At 46.5% G+C, this 20508-nt stretch overlaps 1 protein-coding gene across 1 annotated transcript in view; it reads left to right on the forward strand.

Moving 5' to 3' along the window:
* Positions 1–2651: 2651 nt before the first annotated feature.
* The window catches only part of LOC308532645 (myosin-13), a gene marked incomplete at both ends in the record, with an annotated part of 49529 nt that continues 31672 nt past the window's right edge, over positions 2652–20508 (forward strand). The window contains 16 exons of the mRNA XM_081110169.1: positions 2652–2855; positions 4740–4883; positions 4966–5122; positions 6584–6611; positions 6698–6809; positions 8015–8107; positions 9748–9811; positions 9902–10000; positions 10114–10217; positions 12567–12705; positions 15127–15245; positions 16167–16316; positions 16433–16603; positions 17375–17684; positions 19468–19541; positions 19636–19723. Coding sequence (XP_080966295.1) covers positions 2652–2855; positions 4740–4883; positions 4966–5122; positions 6584–6611; positions 6698–6809; positions 8015–8107; positions 9748–9811; positions 9902–10000; positions 10114–10217; positions 12567–12705; positions 15127–15245; positions 16167–16316; positions 16433–16603; positions 17375–17684; positions 19468–19541; positions 19636–19723 — 2056 coding nt within the window. The remainder of the gene's footprint in view (positions 2856–4739; positions 4884–4965; positions 5123–6583; positions 6612–6697; positions 6810–8014; positions 8108–9747; positions 9812–9901; positions 10001–10113; positions 10218–12566; positions 12706–15126; positions 15246–16166; positions 16317–16432; positions 16604–17374; positions 17685–19467; positions 19542–19635; positions 19724–20508) is intronic.

A 20508-nucleotide genomic window follows, 5' to 3' on the forward strand; every position in this document is an offset into this window, starting at 1 on the left:
ACTTGTCAAGTTTTGGCATAATATCTAAGAAAAATATCCACAATTACTGGAAATACTCTTTCTTTTTTTCAAATTACATAACTTTGTAAGGACGATTTTTCTTTCTTGTTTTAGAGAGAGAGAGGACAGGAGAGAGAAAAAAAAATTGATGTGAGAGGTTAACATTGATCAGTTGCCTCCCTCACACACCCCGACCAGGGATCAAACCCATAACCCTTTAGATGTAGTGGACTAGGCTTCAACTAACTGAGCCACACTGGCCTGGCCAAGGCTGATTTTCTATAATTACTTCAACAACAACAACAACAATAAAAAATAGCAGCAGACTGAATACAGAAGCAGACATGAAAACCTAGCTGTCTTTTCTATAGCAGACGTTTAAAAAGTTGCAAAAATGGAAAATAATGCTATTCTCATTAATTTTTTTCAGTTTGGGAAAATAGCATGTTCATAAAAACATGTTCTTTGTGTTAACATAATAGATGATGTAGTAATTTTAAATGAATTAATATTTTTAAATTTTCTCCCTTTTAATTTCTAATATAGTCAAGATCAGTAGCTATGACCTACATAAAGCAAAGCTGGTTGTGTTCTCATTTTTAAGAGTGTGAGGGGTTCTGAGAACACAAAGTTTGAGAACCGCACTTAAAAAACAAAGCTAGCGACCCTTCAGCGAGGGGAAAGCGGGATGGGTGAATCCTCCCTCTTCCCCCAGGTGGTAACTGAGAAAATGCCAACCAGCATGAGGGCTGCAGGCAGGGACCTCATTGCGCTGCTGCCCTGAAAACTAGTCTCTTACTATGAAAGCCACAAGTTACACACGGTCCCGCCGAGCCACTGGCCGAAGTCGAACTGAAACACCATGCATCCGAATAAAGCTGGAGATAAGCAGTGCGTCCCTTTCTGTGGGAAGGGGCCGGCAGGACTGCAGGAAGGGGTACTGCAGCAGCATTTACCATGACGAGCCATTTCATACCATGGGAGGGTGACTGCCAAGGGAGAACTATAAGATGCTCAACTTCCCACTTTTAATAGGGAGCATGAAAGGCCTTGTTCAAAAAATAGAAACTTCTCTTAAGAGACGTGTGGGTGGGTGGGTGGGTGTAAAATGTAACTCTTTTTATGGTCAGTGTGCAGATGAGGACAAGGAATCAGAAAGCCACACAACCTGAGGGACCTTGGAGAGGCCCTAGGCCAGTGGCTCTCAACCTTCTGGCCCTTTAAATACAGTTCCTCATGTTGTGACCCAGCCATAAAATTATTTTCGTTGCTACTTCATAACTGTAATGTTGCTACTGTTATGAATCGTAATGTAAATATCTGATATGCAGGATGGCCTGAGGCGCCCCCTGTGAAAGGGTCCTTCGACCGCCAAAGGATTGCGACCCACAGGTTGAGAACCGCTGCCCTAGGCTTTCTTCTTTGTTTTAAGTGGAAATAGACAGGGGGCTGGAGAAGTTAAGTGGTTTGACTGAAGTCAGTGCTCTGACATTAAGCCATGTTTTGGAGAAGGGCGATGAATGGGGATGATTTGGAGAGATGAGTGACAGGAAGGATGAGTGGGAGGTCAGGGGAGAGAGACACTTAATACCACACACACCACACACACACACACACACACACACACACACACACACACTGGGCAGTGAGTTGCAAGGCAGCTATTAATCTAATTAAAACTGGTTGTCACACTCGGGCACCGCTACACACACCTAAAGTTTGGAGACCACCGCACCAGGCCCAGTGCTTTGAATTCTGCAAGGCATGGAAATCATCTGGAGATCTTGTTAAAAGGCAGAGTCTGATTCTGTAACCCGGGGTGAGTCTGGGATTCTGAATCTCTAACCAGCTTCCCGGTGACACTGAGTCAACAGGTTCGAGGACCACACTTGCAGTAGGAGGCTCCGTGCCGCCAGTTCTCAGCGTGTGGTCCCTGGCCAGGCAGCAGCAGCACTGCCTAGGAACACTCTGGAAATGCAGGTTCTCAGGCCCCCCCCTCCCCCCGGTACCTGATGAATAAAAAACTCTGGGGTTGAGGCTTATAACCTGTCTTCACAAGCCCTTCAGGTAATTTGGTGCATGTGAAAATGTGGAGCCATTGCCCTAGGTCACAGTGCCTCCCCTCACCTTGTTGCCTGTGATCAGCTACCTATGTGTAGCAATACTGGATGTGCAACTCATTCTTTCCACTGGGTTGTCTGAAGTTTCTACTAGGAAATTCAACATTCCTCTAATTCTTTCCAGACACCCTTCAGGTTTGGTAATGACACCAAGATGCCGGGGCTTAAGTGTGATGCATAATTAAGGAAGGCCTCCTTTATTGGGATCTCCCTGACGTCCTCTAATTGGGTCACAATTCCAGGCACGGGGCTGAACTAAGAGAGATTCCCAACATCAGCACTCAGAAATAGAAACAGCTCCTCAAACTTTTCTTTTAGAATAAAATATCCCCTGGGCTCATTCACCCTGCTTGCCCGCTCTACACCCCTAGATCTGGTCCCGGATTCCCCAGGACCTCGGTTAATCCCGGGACCTTGTGAATCTGGCTCTCTGTCTGAATGGAGATAACAGTGGGGGGACCCTTCAGATTCAGTTGCCCCCCAGACTCCAGACTCAGAGTCCATCTCTGGCCTTCCCAGCCCCCTGCAGTCATGAGCTCTGATGCAGAAATGGCCGTTTTCGGAGAAGCAGCCCCCTATCTGCGGAAACCAGAGAAGGAGAGAATTGAAGCGCAGAACCGCCCATTTGATTCTAAGAAATCCTGCTTTGCAGTGGATGATAAGGAACTATACGTGAAAGGTATGATTCAGAGCAGAGAAGATGACAAAGTCACGGTCAAGACCCTCGATGACCGGGTGAGTGCTGGTGTCAGATGTCCTTGATAATCAGGGCATTCTCATTTTCCTTGGGGAGGAATACTGGAAATTGCATTCGGGTCCGTAGGAATCTGGCATTTATCTATCCTGCAGGGAAGCAGCAGGGGGAGTTGCCGCCGCACACACCTTTGCTCCTGCTTCTTTCCTTCTCTGAGGTCTTGGGCTTTGAGAGCTTTTGTGATGCTTGCTTTGGAGAAAGGGGAAGGTGAGGGTGGAAGAGCTTGGACTGTTTAAGAAAGAGATTGGTGCTGATGGCTACTGGGTGGGCTGAGCAAATATAGCTCTTTAGGTTCCAGAGTGACTTACAGAGGACGCTCCAGAGGCAATGCCTAGTTTAATGTAGAGAATTATAGTGCACCATTCAGTTCAATATTTACTGGGCGCCCACCACCTCTAGGTTATAGCGTCTCTTTCCAAATGTAATCAAATCTCAGCACCTGCCTCCCCAACGTTTATCACCTAGTGTAGAAGTCAAGATGGACATGGCAGGTATCAGTCTCAGGCCACAAACTCGGACATATGAGACAGATCTTGTTTTTCTTTAAATTATTGAACTTAATCTCTGACTTCAATCTCTTTTCACTGGGAAATTATAATTTAAAAAATAAATGTTCTTCCATCATTCTTGGGGCCCCCCTCCCAGGCTTGTGCCACATTTTCACAACCTTACCCAGAACCACACTGGGGCCTCACTGCCTCCCTGAAGGACCTGAAAAGAAACAAGTCCAGAGCCTGAACCTTGGGGTTCACAGACATTCCATCTCCCTTTGTGCTCCCTTGGGTGTCTCTCTCATCGAGGGCAGAGGGTAGGGGAGTGGAATTGTCTTCTTTCTTCAAGATAATTGATCTATGTCAACAAATCCCCTTTCATTTCTCTTTTCAGTAAAAACTTCAACTTTCTTCTAGTGACTTAGGCTTTTGGAAAGCAAAAGCCAGAAAGCTTTATAGGCTCTTTTCTGCCCTATTTTTTTTTTTTATCTCTTCCTTGTAATGGAGTGCAGAGCCAGTGGTGTGCTCGACTGGGGGACAAAGGTGGGAAAAACACAGAAAGGAGAAAATTAAGTGATAGCCTCAAAATACTGTTCAGTCATGGACTACGATGCAAGACCAAAGGTTTTAACTACTGGAGCAGAGGTGCAAACATTGTGAGAGCCTAGCCCTGGTGACTCCGTTGGTTGGAGCAATGTCTCAGGCACCGAAATGATTGTGGGTTCAATCCCTTGTCAGGGTGTGTACGGCAGACAACTGATCGATGTTTCTCACATCAGTGTATCTCTCTCCCTTCCTCTCTTTCTAAAAATCAATAAGCATATCTTGGGTGAGGATTTTAAAAAAATTACGAAAGCCTCGAAAAGGCAGGGGAGAGAGGAAACACGTTATGGAGAGATGGTACTTGAGCTGAACTCTGAGATTTTCTAGACATCATTTCAATAGACATTCCAGACAAAGAGCCCACGTGAGTGGCGGTACTGAGGTGGAGATGCACAGAATACATTGGAGTCGTTCTTTCCAGCCTTCCGACCTTTGTCTCACCCCAGTGCTCACAGCAAGTGGGGTAAACAAAGGCTGCTGCCCTGGCCCTGGCTGTCCTAAGTCCTACCTGGGCCCTGAGGGCCGAAGGACTCTATGCTCTGCACACCTGTACCCTGCTCCTGACACATGGAATGGCATGCTGACTGGGGGCAGCAGACCAGAATTGATTAAGCATTTTGACCAGAATTAGGTTAATCAAGGACAGTTATTTGTGGATCATCTCTGGGCCTGGAAATGCACTGCAGTCTCTCACTGCTTCCTCTATACCAGCAGATTGGGGTACAAGTCACCCACTCCACTCTCATCATTGTTCTTCCTCTCAATATCCAGACTCTCACTCTGAACAGTGACCAGGTCTTCCCCATGAACCCTCCCAAATTTGACAAGATTGAGGACATGGCCATGATGACTCATCTGCATGAGCCCGCTGTCCTGTACAACCTCAAAGAGCGCTATGCAGCCTGGATGATCTATGTGAGAGCCCTTCCAATCTATTTATTGTTTATCTCTCTGAGTAAAAACATGACCCACACGCTGCATTTTCTGCTTTCCTCAGACCTACTCGGGCCTCTTCTGTGTCACCGTCAACCCCTACAAGTGGCTGCCGGTGTATAACCCCGAGGTGGTGGCCGCCTACCGAGGCAAAAAACGCCAGGAGGCCCCGCCCCACATCTTCTCCATCTCTGACAACGCCTATCAGTTCATGCTGACTGGTGAGTACTTTCTTCAATCCATAGTCTAAAAACTAGTTAATTATTTGAGCCCTTCACAGGCCTCGGTCATCTGAATGGTTCAATGATCAAAGTGACCTTAGGAGACAGATGATTTCATGATGGAAAGCCAGGATGCAGTGTCTTCCACAAACACAGGCTGATCTGGGGGAATGTGGAACACAGGAGGAGTCCTGCTCCCACCTCCAAAGAACCCCCAACATGGGCACACATGAAAGAGAGACTATTGGCAGCCACTTAGGAATGCAAAGGGCACAGCAGTGTCCCTTCACCTGTCTTCCTCCCAATTCCAGGCTCCTCTTTCTCTTCACTAAACTTCCAGAATGGCACAAGAAACAAAGACATGATACCATCACACCGTCATGCCTAATATCACTTCTGTCTGTCCAACGTTTACCTGCCTTGCCGTGGAGCAGATACAAGTAGAAGCAAGCATCTGGGGTCTGATGACAAGAGTCATCTACTACAATGCTGTCCAAACGCCAGTCATTCCCATGTCACATTCTCCATCCTAGTCATTTCTGCGTGCTTAATATTCTTCTTCAAATTGTCTAAAGCTAGGGAGGATTAGTATCACTACTTGTAATAGCTTCCTAGGGGTTGCTGTAATAAAGTACCATGGACAGGGGACTAACAACAGAAATACCTTGCTCTGGGGGCTGGAAGCCTGAGATCAAGGGGTGGGCAGAGCTGGTTCCTTCTGACTCTCCTGGAGCTTCGGGTGGCTTGCTGGCAATAGGCAGCGCTCCTTGGCCTGTAGAAGTGCGTCCCTGATCTCTGCCTTCCTGTTCACGTGGCGTTCTCCCTGTGTGCATCTGTCTCCAAATTTCCTCTTTTTATAGTAAGGACACCTGTCATATTGGATTGAGTATCCACCTACTCTCAGTATGACCTCACCTTAACTAATTGCATCTACAATAACCCGATTTCCAAATAAGCTCAGATCCCGAGGCACTGGGGGTTAGGACTTCACCGTATGAGTTGGGGAGGAGGGAGAGACACAGTTCCAAGCCCTAACACTATTGTAAATGGAAAACCATCACTTTCCACAAGGGGAAGGTAAAGGTTAAAAAATATGCGATGTCAATCCATCAGTGTCCACACATTCTAATTCAAAGATGTGGCTTCTCACAGCTCTGAGTCTGAGGCTTCCTTTGTTAAAAAGGGAGATGAGGAAGTGCCACTGAAGAATTAAGATCTATGAACACAAGCCTCCCAGATCTTCATTGAACTGTGGGATTCACCGTTCACTTCCCATGCTGCCCATATGACATGTTTGGGAAATCTGCACAAATTATCTCAAAGAAGTTTACACATGTCCAGATCACCACACTTCTAGTTCGTGGCAAAGCCAGACTCTAACCACCCCCAACGTTGCCCAACTTTTATATTCTCTGTTTTTATTGTTTATGAGTTTTGTTTTGCTTCCCTATGTCTTTCTAGATCGAGACAACCAGTCCATTCTCATCACGTGAGTAACCTGTGTTTGCACCATGATGACTGGGAGCCAGCGCCACCCTTTCCACTCCTTCACGTCACTTACTTTTAAATCAACAGCGGAGAATCTGGTGCGGGGAAGACTGTGAACACCAAGCGCGTCATCCAGTACTTTGCAACAATTGCAGTTACTGGGGAGAAGAAGAAGGAGCAACAGTCAGGCAAAATGCAGGTGAGCAGCTTCCTCCACCCCAGGCTCGCTGGGTGGGTGCCACGTGTATGCAGAGCTCTGCGCTCAGCAGAGATGCACAGCACAAGGTCTGGCCCCAGCGGAGCTTCTGGGGTCCACCTAGTGGACTCGGGCTCTTGCACCAGCTCCACCAGTAACAGCCCAGTGACCTCGAGCAGCTGCACACCCTCCACTGGAGAAGGAATGGTGTGGGCCAGTGGTTCTCAAACTGGAGCACGCGTCCACCACCAAGAGGGCTTGCTAATACCAAGGCTGAGCCCAGGCCCAGAATTCTCGATAGAAATTTCTATCCCACATTCACAATCCTGATATTTTGCATTTCTAACATATTCCCACTGTTCGTGCTATTGGTCCGGGGATCACACTTTGAGAACCACTGGGCTGGACAGTAGTTTCCAAACCTCTCTGGAGCCAGAACGATAAGTAATCATAGAGGGGGTGAGGGTAAACACTCTATTTTTATAAGTGGACTTCTGAGGAATCAGTCTCATGAAATATTTTTTGGTACATAAGGGCCATGGGTTCGAGTCCCAGTCGGGGGCATGTACCTGGGTTGCAGGTTCCATCCTGCCCTGGTGCAGTAGACAACCAATCTCTCTCTCCTCTCCTCTCCTCTCCTCTCCTCTCCTCTCCTCTCCTCTCCTCTCCTCTCCTCTCTTCTCCTCTCCTCTCCTTTCCTTCCCTTTCTCCTCTCTATAAAGCAAGGTAAAAAATGTCCTTGAATGAAGCTTTTAAAAATTATTTTTAAGTTTTTTGAGAAGCGATGTTTCTATTATGTGATCTCTTGGGTCATTTCATGGGTTCTATGTATCCTTCTGAACTCAAATGTCTATATTGGATGGGTCATGACACATGCAGTAACAGAGGCATATACTCTAAAAAAATCTATGATTTATAATGAGATGTTATCAGAGAAGAGAGGCAGCCAGGGAAATCAGGATGGAACTTGGACCCTGCTGTGGCAGAAGCCACTTGGATGCTGTGCAAATAAGACCCCCTCTAGGGTGGGATCTGGAAGCCTCCTCGGGTGGGGTGGGGCTGTGGGTACACTTTGAACTGGCCACCAGGTGAGCTGGTCAACATCTCTCCCTGGACCCTGCCCAGAGCATCCACACTTTTGAGTCATCAAGGGGCTACTTCAGAAGACGTTTAACGTCCTCTCTTTTCCTCTTCCTGTTTAATACCAGGGGACCCTGGAGGATCAGATCATCCAGGCCAACCCCCTGCTGGAGGCCTTTGGAAACGCCAAGACCGTGAGGAATGACAACTCCTCGAGATTTGTAAGACTCAGTCCAGTTTTCAACCCTCCCCCAAACCAGGCCCCTTCTTCCGGTGCCAGCTATGGAAATTGCTGCATAAACTAAGACGTAGCTGGCCTTATTCTGTCCCCACGTGATTATGGTCAATCTACCCAACCGGGATATTCTCATACATTTTGAAGACAGTGTTGGCTTGCTCCTGGCAGAGGGACAATTTAACTTTCCTAACTAGTCAGCATCACCTCAGAGCACCCTGAAGCCACATGATTCAAATTCCACAAGAGGGGAGCAATTCTTTTATGCTCAAGTTGGTGTGTCTCAGTGGAAACATTTTAAAGCACTGAAATCCATTTAGCAACATCCATTGACTTATTAGCCACAGAAACCTTAGTGTGAATGAAGTTAGCAGATTAGAACTCCCCCGAGTCAGGAGGTATTGGAAGTAGGGAAAACCTGCTGAAGGCAAAAGAGTTCAAAACTTGGGAAGAAGTTGATATTGAAGATATTAAAGGATATGTTCATCCATCAACATTTCACTTAATATTAGCTCAACCAAGGATGCATTTACTTCCACATTGGCAAAAAACATAAACAAAATCACAAACAACACAAACAAAATCCAGCCCTCTAACTAATTTCACTGGCTAGTGGAGCAAGAACCCTAAGGGAAAGCCTTCATTTATGCCTGTAGTTGCAAAAGTGCATCAAAACGTCACACACGTCGATAGCAGAATGATCTCTAGCTTGCGTTTTATTGCTCCCTCTCCAAGATAAAATCATATTTGATGAGAAGGTAGGTGAATGAATTAAAGACTGTGGCTTCAAGCCCTGACCTCTTTTTCTTTCGCTTGTTCCTCTGTGCATTGCCCATTTGCACATCTGTCTTCCCAGTGCACAACGAAACTCTTCCTTGTAAGGGATGTGTTGCACAGCAGAGATGTGTTACACATACTTGGACCCATTAGTCATTGCATTAACCCGGCACCAGCTTCAAACGGAAGACGATGCTTTCAGGTACTCCCCATCGTCACCCCCATTTATGTTGTCCAAGGCCTCTTCTCTTGGCCCTGACCCAGAGGTCGCAACCATTCCGGTTATTCTGTCCACCTCTAACCCTCCAAACAAACATGTGCAGGCAAATTTTCCATCATCTTCCAATCAGCAGGTAACAATACTGAAGACCCAACACTTACAGTTCAAACATACCTCCACTGACCCTTCACTGACTCCTCTGAAGCTTTATTCAGAAAATACTGAGAATATTTTTGAGTACCAACTACATGCCAGACTGTGGGTAAACAGGGAAGGCAACATTTCCACCCTCAAATTTGCTCGCAGTGTGGTAGAGAGGACTCTAGCAAGTAAGACAAGAAGGGAGCACACACACACACACACACACACAATTTTACCCCTTCCTCCCCCCAAAATGGAGAATTCAGACTTTAAGTGGGTCTTTCGGGAGCCAGAGAGCCTGGCTGGGGCCTGGGAGATAGGTTTGCAGTAAGGAAAACTAAAGCAAGAAATCTCAGAATTAACAGCCAAAAGCAAAAAATAAGTCAGACAGATGGTCCAATCAGACTGTCAAAAGTTTTATAAAGAATTTGAAAATTTCACCAAGGAAGTAAAATTACTGCGGTGTTTGTCCACTTGCCATTGGACAGGGGAAGTTCATTCGGATTCATTTTGGAGCCACAGGAAAGCTGGCATCTGCAGACATTGAAACCTGTGAGTCCAAACACTCTATTTTGGTACCTTGGTATTTGGCCACAAAGGCATCTCTGGGGAACCTGAAATCACATTATTTTTGTTGCTTAGATCTCTTAGAGAAATCCAGAGTGACGTTTCAGTTATCCAGTGAGAGGAGCTATCATATTTTTTACCAAATCATGTCAAACAAGAAGCCAGAACTAATTGGTAAGTTCTTAGACTACTGTTCTCATCTTCCAAATTTGTCACATTGAAAAAACAAACAAAAATGCCAGCATAAGTTGTGCCTGAGAGGCTCAATGGATCTTCGTGTCTCACAGACCTGCTTCTGATCTCAACCAACCCCTTTGACTTCCCCTTCGTGAGCCAAGGAGAGGTCACCGTGGCCAGCATCGATGACAGCGAAGAACTGTTGGCAACTGATGTAAGCATTGGGCTACTTGTTGCTTTAAGCTTGGATTATTGTGTTTATGAACTGAGAAGCACCTTAGAGATCTAATGAGAAAGCTGAGATCCAGGGCTGCTGGGCGATTATACCCAAGAGCTCAGGGAATGAGCACCCTCCCCGCTGAGCTCCACTTCAGAATGGGAGTGCGGAGAGTTCTCCAAAGCAGCCTTCGTTCATTCGCTAGCATTTTAGAGTACATTTCTGCATGTGCCAGGTTTTTAAAGGTTTTGTTGGATGTTTGCAGGTTACAAATCCACCTAGTGGTTCTTTAAGAACAGTTAGAAAATGCAGAAAAGTATAAAGCAGGAAGAGACAACCCCAGTCTGTAGCAGCCGCTCCATCCCTCCTGCTGCCATCACCTCAAGCTCCTGTCAGGCACCCAGGTCCCAGCAGGCCCCCCGGGTCTCTGCCTGCTGCTTGGGGGAGCACCTACAGGGTTAATAGCTACAATAACAATGACCCGGTCCATTGAGCACTTGCATGAGCTAAGATCTGTGGCTGCATGGCCTCAGTATAGTCTCAACACCCCTTCTGGGATAGGTACCACCATGGCCCCCATCTCACAAAGGTGGAAACAGAATCTTAGAAAAATACAAATTTGCTTGAAGGCGCGGAGTTTATAAATGACAGAGAAAGTGTCTGAACCCAGGTCTGCTCAACTACAGAAGTTACATTTTTAACTAAAATACACCATCCCCGAGCAATCCATCTCCACCCTGCTGGCCGTGTCCGCACAGAAGCTACAAGAGCTGTGGAAAGGGGTTTGTCCGGCACCCTAGGAGCACGGCCCGGGGCCCAGCTTCCTGGCCGTCATTGTGTGAGGTTCCCAGGTGAAGCTAATTGTTCTAAAGCAGGCAGATAATGCTCGTGACCAAATACAGTTCAGTTAACTTCATTGCACCATTTTAACCAGGTTTCGCCAGCCTTTACCGACCGAAGGTACAGAAAGGGCAGGTTAGTAACCGATGCAAGGCCTGCAGCCCCTGAGAAAGGCTTCCCACATGATTCTGAGGGTCTCAGGTTCTCCCCGGAGGTCGCCGGCTGTCAGGGGCTGCTGTTGCAAGGCACCACCACCAACCCGCCCCCCCCCCCCCCCCCCCGCACCCTCCCGCCCCTCTCCCGGGCTTCTCCTGAGCAATGGTTTACGGCCAAGGAGGGGGGTCGCTGCCTCTGAGGGAGGCTTTCTCCAAGAGGCTCCATGGCAGCAATGCCTTCACCTGGCTCCCTTCAGTTTAGCAACAGCTCTTTGTCCTATGACCTCAGGGGCCCCTCTCCAGGACACACATGCATCCGCCGGGGTGGGATGTGGAATCACGGTGTGGGGGCGTCAGAATCTCTCCTCCTTCCTCACCTCCTGGTGGGAACTCTCCCTCCACCAAAGGGGGCGCCACAGCAAGAGATCTTCACTCTGCAATACCGTCCTGCTGACACTGACCTCCTGGTCTGTCCCACCAGCTCCCCAGGCATGTCCAGAGACATTTCAACTCCACCAGTGGCATTGACTTGGCTCGGCCTGCAAACCCGGATATGTAATAAATATGTATCCCCCCAGAGAAGGCTTTTCTAGTTTAAATTTTTGTAGTAGAAGATGGGCCAAGTGGTTATAAAACCAAGTCAGCAATTGCTGTAAGCTTTGAAGTGACCCGGTGCTATCTCCAGTCCCCGTCTTCTCGCATCCTGCCCAATACTCACCCTGCTTAGAAGCTCTGTTCTTCACCTGGACATTTGGAAAAATCTGTACACCTGTGAGATTCTCACAGGGACGTAAGGAGATAACATGGATGGTGCCTAACTCCATGCCTAATACACAGAGGGCTCTGCAAACTGTAGTACTTTCTTATTTGAAAAATGAGGGTGTTCTCTTTAATGAGTTTTCCTTCCAGTTCTCAACTATGCTTGGTTCTGGACAGTGTTGGAATTCCTGGACTGCAATGCCAGCCTCTCAAACTGTTGGACATTATTTCTCTGGCACTGACCATTAGACTTCCTTCTCCCTGTTTCACACAATGGCTCCCAATGGCCTTATTTAGAAAATATCCTCCCCAAATCTATGTACAGTGGGAAAGGACTCAAGTCAGTTCCTGTTGAATGAAACAAAACTTGTTCACATTTCCTTCCCATAATCTCCACCCACCCACACAAACATGTTAAATTAAAGAAACAGATTTAACCCCTAACTTACTATACCCCACCTGCCATCCACGTGTGTGGGCAAGGGCCGCCTCCCGTGCTGTACGGAAAGGCTGAGTGAGGTCTTTGCCAGAGAAAAACTGCATTTGCAACCCTGAGTCCCACTGCGACCGCTGTCCTTTCTTCAATTCCCAGAATGCCATTGACATCCTGGGCTTCAGCTCCGAGGAGAAGGTTGGGATCTACAAGCTCACGGGCGCCGTGATGCACTACGGGAACATGAAGTTCAAGCAGAAGCAGCGGGAGGAGCAGGCGGAGCCCGATGGCACGGAAGGTAACCGCATCTGGGAAGGGGGCTGGAATGGACTCTCGACCTGCGTGCCCATGTGAGACAAACGTTGTGTTCATCTCAAGAGCTGCTCTTGGGAAACTGTACAAACTGAATGTGAGGAGCCCAGAGCTCATTGTGCACATGCTGGGGGAGCTGGTTCACTCGGTCAAGGAACCCCATGGCAGTGAATCCTGGACAAACAAAAAGCCTAATTCTCATGTGGATAATCACCATCCACGCTGCTCTCTCTCACCAGCAGTTTCCCCATTACCTTAAGGTGGGCATTGGCGAGAGGAGATGGTAAAGCAAACTTCCCCTTCTCTCTGTGCCTATCATTATTAATATCCAGAACACTTTCCTAATCACCGGACCAAAGATGAAGCCGTTAGTAAGGTGGCAGCTGGGTTTCACCCTCCCATCACTTTCTCCTCCACTCTGACATCCATTGAACTTGAGCCTGAACCAAGGGCCAGTGTACAAATCTTCCTGCCCAGGACTATCCTCTATCCTGTGGAGGATCTCACCACTCCCCTCAGCCTCATTAAAGGCCAGGAAAATTATATATATATATATATATATATATATATATATATATATATATATAGTCACTGATCATAAAGGTCCACCTGATTAAGTTAGATTTGCCCAAGACAATCTCTTTTTAGTAACTCAAAGTCAGCTGATTAGTAACCCCATTACAGAAATAATATCCTATCACATTCACAGGTTTCACCCACATGCAAATAGAGGGGATTACATAGGGAATGTCCAGCAGGGGGTGCAAATCTTGGGCACCATCTTGGAATCCTGCCTATCACAATGGTGCACATGGGGTGGTAACAGGAGAGAAACTGTGTGTCAGAGCAGGAAGCACTTCTGATTGGGGTAATCAGGGAAGGCTTCCTGGAGGAGGGGGCACTAACATTGACTTTGAAGGATGGGTAGGATTCTGAAAGGTGAGGGTGAGAGAGCAGTCTAGTCAGAAGGAATATCATGAGCCAGGGGCAGAGGAAGGAAGGTGATGGGACTGAGGAGCAGCGAGTGGTCCACTTGGGCTACAGAAGAGGATATGTGTAGTGGATTTATAAGAGATGAAAGTTAAAAGTGATTATTTTGGCATCAGTTTGGGAAGGCCTTGGGTGCCAGGATAAATGGTTTAGAGAATGTATGTGGTAGGCACCAGAAGCCATGGATATCCCAGGTAGCGCAGATGTATGTGGGACAGCCTGAAATTAATCTGTAAGCAGTCAGACTCACCAAGAGTGTGGGACCCTGGAAAAAATGTGTCAGGCTCCTCAGCAAGAGCAGACCACATATGACAGCAGGGTCCCTGCCCTCTCCCAGCCCTGGTATCTGGGTGTTCAGTGTTCAGGGTCAGGAAGAGCCTGGAACGGGGAAAGGGGGGCAGTCGGGGGGCGGCGGGGAGGTGAGCTCTCATGGTGGTAGCAATCTCAGTTAATATTCACTGAGTGGTTACCGTGCACCAGGTCTGCATCACAACAACCCAGCCACTGTGCAAATGACAAAACTGAGGCGTAAGCGAGCACAGACAATGTTTGACCCAGGCAGACTGACGCTAGAGCTCAGGCTCTCTGTCACCATACTGTGCCCAACCACAACTCTTGGAAACAACGGAGATGCCAGCTTTTTTGAAGGTGAAATGGGCAGGATTTGGTGCCTGTTTGAACAGAGGCATGCCATTAGTGAGAAGGAAGGACCCCAAGCTTTCAAGAGTAAGTGACTAGAAGGATAATGGTACCAAACACCAAAATGGACACCGCAGAAAAAAACCGTAGTTTGAGCAAGGAGTAATGCATGCATTTGGCCTCTTATCAAACACTTAACAAGTTCTGTGCTGACTTTCATTAACTCCCCAACCAGCAATGTGGAGACGGTCTCCACCAAGGAGGAGCTGTCCCTGGGGAGCAGCATTTTTCCATCTTCTCCGTGAGCGTAATGCCAGGAGCCAGCCTCATCCCAAAGCTAACTGAGCTCCCAATGAACTATTAGTTGCCAAGAGTCAACTGCTTTTGACCATCTCCCAACGCTTAAAGACTGCGTCAGGTTTCACACTTCTCTCTCAGCTCTTAGTACAGTGTCTTATACAACAAATTAGAGAGGTACTTAACCTTCTGTTGTACTAGCAGACTCCAATATATAACTGTATTTTTAAATAAAATTTAAATATCAGCAGAGCAAGATCAACCTATAATTAAAGATTGTGTCTAGAAGGCAAATTGAAAAAACATTTTAAAACCTGGAGCCCTGGACTATGGACTTTAAGCTTCACTGGACAAGGCCAGGCCTGGCGCACATAGAACAGAAAAACACCAAGAAGGATTATAGAAAACATTTCTGGGAGGACCCGATTGGACACTGTAGCATCTGCTGTTTTTGTTTTGTTTATCTCTCCTCTTCCTTCAGTGGCTGACAAAGCTGGATACCTGATGGGTCTGAATTCTGCAGAAATGCTGAAAGGCCTGTGCTGTCCGAGGGTGAAGGTCGGGAACGAGTATGTCACGAAAGGGCAAAATGTCCAGCAGGTAACGGAGATGCTCTGAATCTAGTTGACTCGGGTATTTTGCTGTTTTCACCATCATCTTAAAGTTGGTTGGGTTGCAGGTATCAGAAATACATATGAAAATGGCTTCAACAGTGGGGTTCATCAAGGGATGCAAATCAAGGCATGCCCACTGGGTCTCCAGGGAGCCTGGAGCCAGGGACTGAAGAGCCCTCCAGAGGCAGGCACCCTCTCTCCAGCTCCTTCTCTGGGGCTCCCTGGGCTGCCATTGCTCTTCTTTTCTGTTGTGCCCTCACTAGGCAGATACGGTTTCTCAACCTCTCCTGCCCACAGCCGCCCTGCAGCTCCGACATTGGTATCTCCACAGTTCTACCTCCCCCTGCGACTGAGACCAGTGTCGTTTGATCCCAATTCCAAATTCTCAGGAAAGACATTCTTTTTAACCCAACTTGGATCAAATATCCATGTCTGGTTCAATTAAGTATGGCCAAGGGCTAGACGCAGCCGTGGGCAAACTACGGCCCGCGGGCCTGATCCGGCCCGTTTGAAATGAATAAAGCTATTGAAAAAAAAGACCGTACCCTTTTATGTAATGATGTTTACTTTGAATTTATATTAGTTCACACAAACACTCCATCCATGCTTTTGTTCCAGCCCTCCGGTCCAGTTTAAGAACCCATTGTGGCCCTCGAGTCAAAAAGTTTGCCCACCCCTGTGCTAGAGTCAAGTGCTACCACCAGTGTTTAGAAAACGAAATGTAGAAACGGGATAGTTCTCAGGAAAGGAGAAACATTATGAGCTGGGCAAAGCCTCAAGAAATAGTTCGTATTAGGTTGAACTATATAAAATTGTCATTTCCAACTGTTTTTAATCGTCAAGATGTCAACTTAACACAACCATAAACACACTAATTTGAGGGTTGAGTGGGTGATCCTTCCTCAAGGTGACCAACTCCGTGGGTGCTCTGGCCAAATCCATCTACGAGAAGATGTTCCTGTGGATGGTCACCCGCATCAACCAGCAGCTGGACACCAAGCAGCCCAGGCAGTACTTCATCGGGGTCTTGGACATCGCTGGCTTTGAGATCTTCGATGTGAGTTGTTGAGTAGATGACTATCCTAAAAAGGCCCTCCCACTCTGTGTCTGCTTTACTGGATCTCCATGGAATTTCCAAACTCCCTCCAACTGTTTTTTATTTGAAACACCCAGTACAACAGCCTGGAGCAGCTGTGCATCAACTTCACCAACGAGAAACTGCAACAGTTTTTCAACCACCACATGTTCGTGCTGGAGCAGGAGGAGTACAAGAAGGAAGGCATCGAGTGGGAGTTCATTGACTTTGGGATGGACCTGGCTGCCTGCATTGAGCTCATAGAGAAGGTAAGGAAATAAATGCTATTCCCCAGGGATAGCTCCTCTTTAAGTGGGGCCATCACCTCTTCGCTGTAACTCTTTCCTGCTAATACGTTGCTGCCCCTAAGCCCACTGACCCAGGCTGTAAGCCCTCTGACAGTAGAATCCCCTTGTGCATAAAGGCTGTTTGGAAAGCACCTAGAGAGGTGCCTGGGTGGTTAAGACCCCAGGGCGCAGTTATCCCCAAAAATGTGATGGGAGCCCAGCAGGGACTGTGGCATTTCATACCCTTCTGGTTTGTCCAAAGACCCATGGAGGAGGGACCATGGAGCAGTGGGGTGCAATGTCACTGTGAAAACACAGATAACATTAACTTTTAAAAAAATGTTTTCCATAATGTTTTGAGCGCTGGTCATGTTGGAAGGAGGTGAATGCTGATCAATCCAGATTATTGTTTAAAATATTACTCACATTTTAAAAAATAAAATAAAATATTACTCATATTACATGATGTCTATGTACATAACTACATTGTTGGCAAACCTATTGCTAAAAGTGGGCAACATTTACATACACATAATTTCATTCCATGTTCTTTTGTTCAATTAAGCACATACCATATGTCTGGTGCTGCTCTGTCATTGCCCCGAACAGACCAAGGGCCTTGCTCTCACAGCACTTACAGCCCAGTGTTCTAGTAACAGAGCGGCAGCACCAAAGTGGCCTTGGCTCCTGCAGACAATGGAGTCATTGGAATAGACTGGTATTGAATACTGAGGTATGTTATGCTCCTTCTAGCCCATGGGCATCTTCTCCATCCTGGAAGAGGAGTGCATGTTCCCCAAGGCCACAGACACCTCCTTCAAGAACAAGCTGTATGACCAGCACCTGGGCAAGTCCAACAACTTCCAGAAGCCCAAGGTCGTCAAAGGCAAGGCCGAGGCCCACTTCTCGCTGGTGCACTACGCGGGCACCGTGGACTACAACATTGCCGGCTGGCTTGACAAGAACAAGGACCCCCTGAACGAGACCGTGGTCGGGCTGTACCAGAAGTCTTCCCTGAAGCTGCTGTCCTACCTTTTCTCCAACTATGCTGGTGCAGAAGCAGGTGAAATTCTTTTATCTCTTGACCTGTGGAAATCTCTGTGTACGTACTCATAACCCAAAGCTGCTTCTGAAGAAGCAGTAGTGAAACACAAGCTTCCAGTTTGGCTTGCTTTATTTGTTGTCTCTGGTCTCCATTTTCCTTTCTCCTCTTCTTCCTCTCCCTTATGAGGTGGAGCTCTATGGAGCTGGACAAACCTCTCAGTAGACATGACAGCCAATACCGCACACTTTAATAGTTTTTTATTGAGATATAATTCAGAAAGCATAAAATTCATCCTTTAAAAATGTAGTGATTTTTAATATACTGACAGGGTTGTAAAACCATCACATTATCTAATTCAAGAACATTATCATCACCTTTGTAACCTGTTAGCAGTTGCTTCCCACTCCTCACATCCCCACCTGCTAACAACGACTATTCTACTTTCTATCTCTATGGATTTGTCTGTTCTGGATATTTTGCGTATGAAATCATACACTCTGTGGTCTTTTGTGTCTGGCTTCTTTCACTTAGTCTAGTGTTTTCAAGGTTGTTCATGTTGTTGTATGTATCAGTACTTCTCTGCTTTTTATAGACGAATAATATTCCTTTGTATGTATATATACATTTTGTTCATCTACTCACTGATTTATGGACATTTGGGTTGTCTCCACTTCTTGGCTATTGTGAATAATGCTGCTATGACCATTTGTGTACAAGTTTTAATGTGGAAATATGCTGTCAATTTTACCCAGGAGTGGAGTCACTGAGTCATGTGGTAACTCCATGCTTAACTTTTTTGAGTAACTTCTAGACTGTTTTCCAAAGTAGCTGTACAGCCCAGTATCACTTTGTAAGGTTATTCATATATGCATTTCTAACATAATTGCCAAAATAGCGTTTAAAAATCATAAATTATCTTAAACACATAAATTTGTCAAATTTATTTTTAATTTGAAAAGATATGCAATATAATCATTCATTCTATAATTAGACAATTTAAAAAATTAATTGGCACAAGTTTCAACTTGAACAATTAACATCAGCTTCCTTTAATCTAATCAGAGTTCTCTGAAACTATTGAATAACATCACTTAGAGATACACCAGGACTCTAAATATAAGACCCCCGGTGGGTGTGGATCTGGGGAGGTGGTTTCCTGTCTCTCTTCCCCAACCCAAACATGAATCCGTGATGGACCCTGGACAGGAGAGTGGAGTGAGGGGAGTACAGGGGAAACTAAGACATGACATTTCCCACATGAAACTTGATGACATATCAGAGACTAAATCGGAAATTGAGCCATTTAGGAAAAGTAGACCTGGTATCACTGACTCCAAATCAAATTTCCATCTTTAGAAAAGAATACTCTACAACTCATTCCTTGTACAAAATTCTTGAGAATGTTCAGTTGCATTACTTCCGGTTACTTCCTCGCTAAGAGATGAACAGGGCTCAAGCATAGAAGGAGGAAACCTCATGAAAGGAAGGTCAATCCTCAAGAGAGGTGTCTCCATCTTGCCGGCGACTTGGCTGAGCGTCAGGTCTGACTTCTGGGGGAAAAGATTCTCCTTGGATGCGGAGGACCTCAGTTACATCCCGGTTACTGCCGTCCACACCCCACCCCACCCCATTCCCAGTGACAAAGGATCGCATACCCAAATCTAAGGAGTTCAGAGGCACATTAAAAAACACACATAGAAACCCTCAGGTCTCTTCTATCAGGAGAAAACCAAAACCTTCAGGGCTGGGGAGAGTGATGCCCTCAGAGCTCATCTGACACCTCCTCTGTGTCTGTCTCCAGGTGACTCCGGGGGGAGCAAGAAAGGAGGGAAGAAGAAGGGCTCCTCCTTCCAGACCGTGTCGGCCGTGTTCAGGGTGCGTGTTTGGCCCCTTCCACGTTCAGCTGTGGTTGTTTTGCCCAGTGAAACATTCGCTAAAGTAACTGAGCTTGTTCTGGTTTGTGCCCCAGGAAAACCTAAACAAACTGATGACCAACCTGAGGAGCACTCACCCTCACTTTGTACGATGCCTGATTCCCAATGAAACCAAGACTCCTGGTGAGTGCGAATCCCCCAGAGCAGAGCTCCCTGAAACGTATGCAAAATTCTGGGGGTGTGAGCGCACACATGCGTGTGTGTACGTGTGTGTGTGTGTGTGTGCGCGCGTGTTCATATGCACCGCTGTGTCGCTGAGAAAAGCTCTCTAGTCTTCGTCACTTCTCTAGACAATCTATGAAACAGCTGCCAGATTTAGCAAATAAAAGCACCAGACACCCCGTGAAATTTGAACTCAGATAAACAATGAGAAGTGTCTTAGTATAGCGATGATTTATGCGATATTTGGGAAGTACTTATACTAAAAATATATTCCCTGCTTATCTGAAATTCAGTTTCAACTGGGCACCTTGTATGATTTATTGGGCACTCCTACTATGAAATCACATCCAAAGTATTGGATATACACACATAGATACATGAAATCCATAACTTTCATAAAGTTCTTCAAGGGTTCTGTTGTTCCCTTTCCCCGAGAATGAAGAACCACCAGAACTGACAAGTAATTCTCTTAGGTATCCCATAATACAATCAACATCAATCACAGCTGTTTCTTGAGCCTAGACCAGCCGTGGGCAAACTACGGCCCGTGGGCCGGATCTGGCCCGTTTGAAATGAATAAAACTATTGAAAAAAAAGACCATACCCTTTTATGTAATGATGTTTACTTTGAATTTATATTAGTTCACACAAACACTCCATCCATGCTTTTGTCCCGGCCCTCCGGTCCAGTTTAAGAACCCATTGTGGCCCTCGAGTCAAAAAGTTTGCCCACCCCTGGCCTAGAC

Source organism: Myotis nattereri, assembly GCF_964212035.1.
Source record: "Myotis nattereri genome assembly, chromosome: 16".
Lineage (NCBI taxonomy): Eukaryota > Metazoa > Chordata > Mammalia > Chiroptera > Vespertilionidae > Myotis > Myotis nattereri.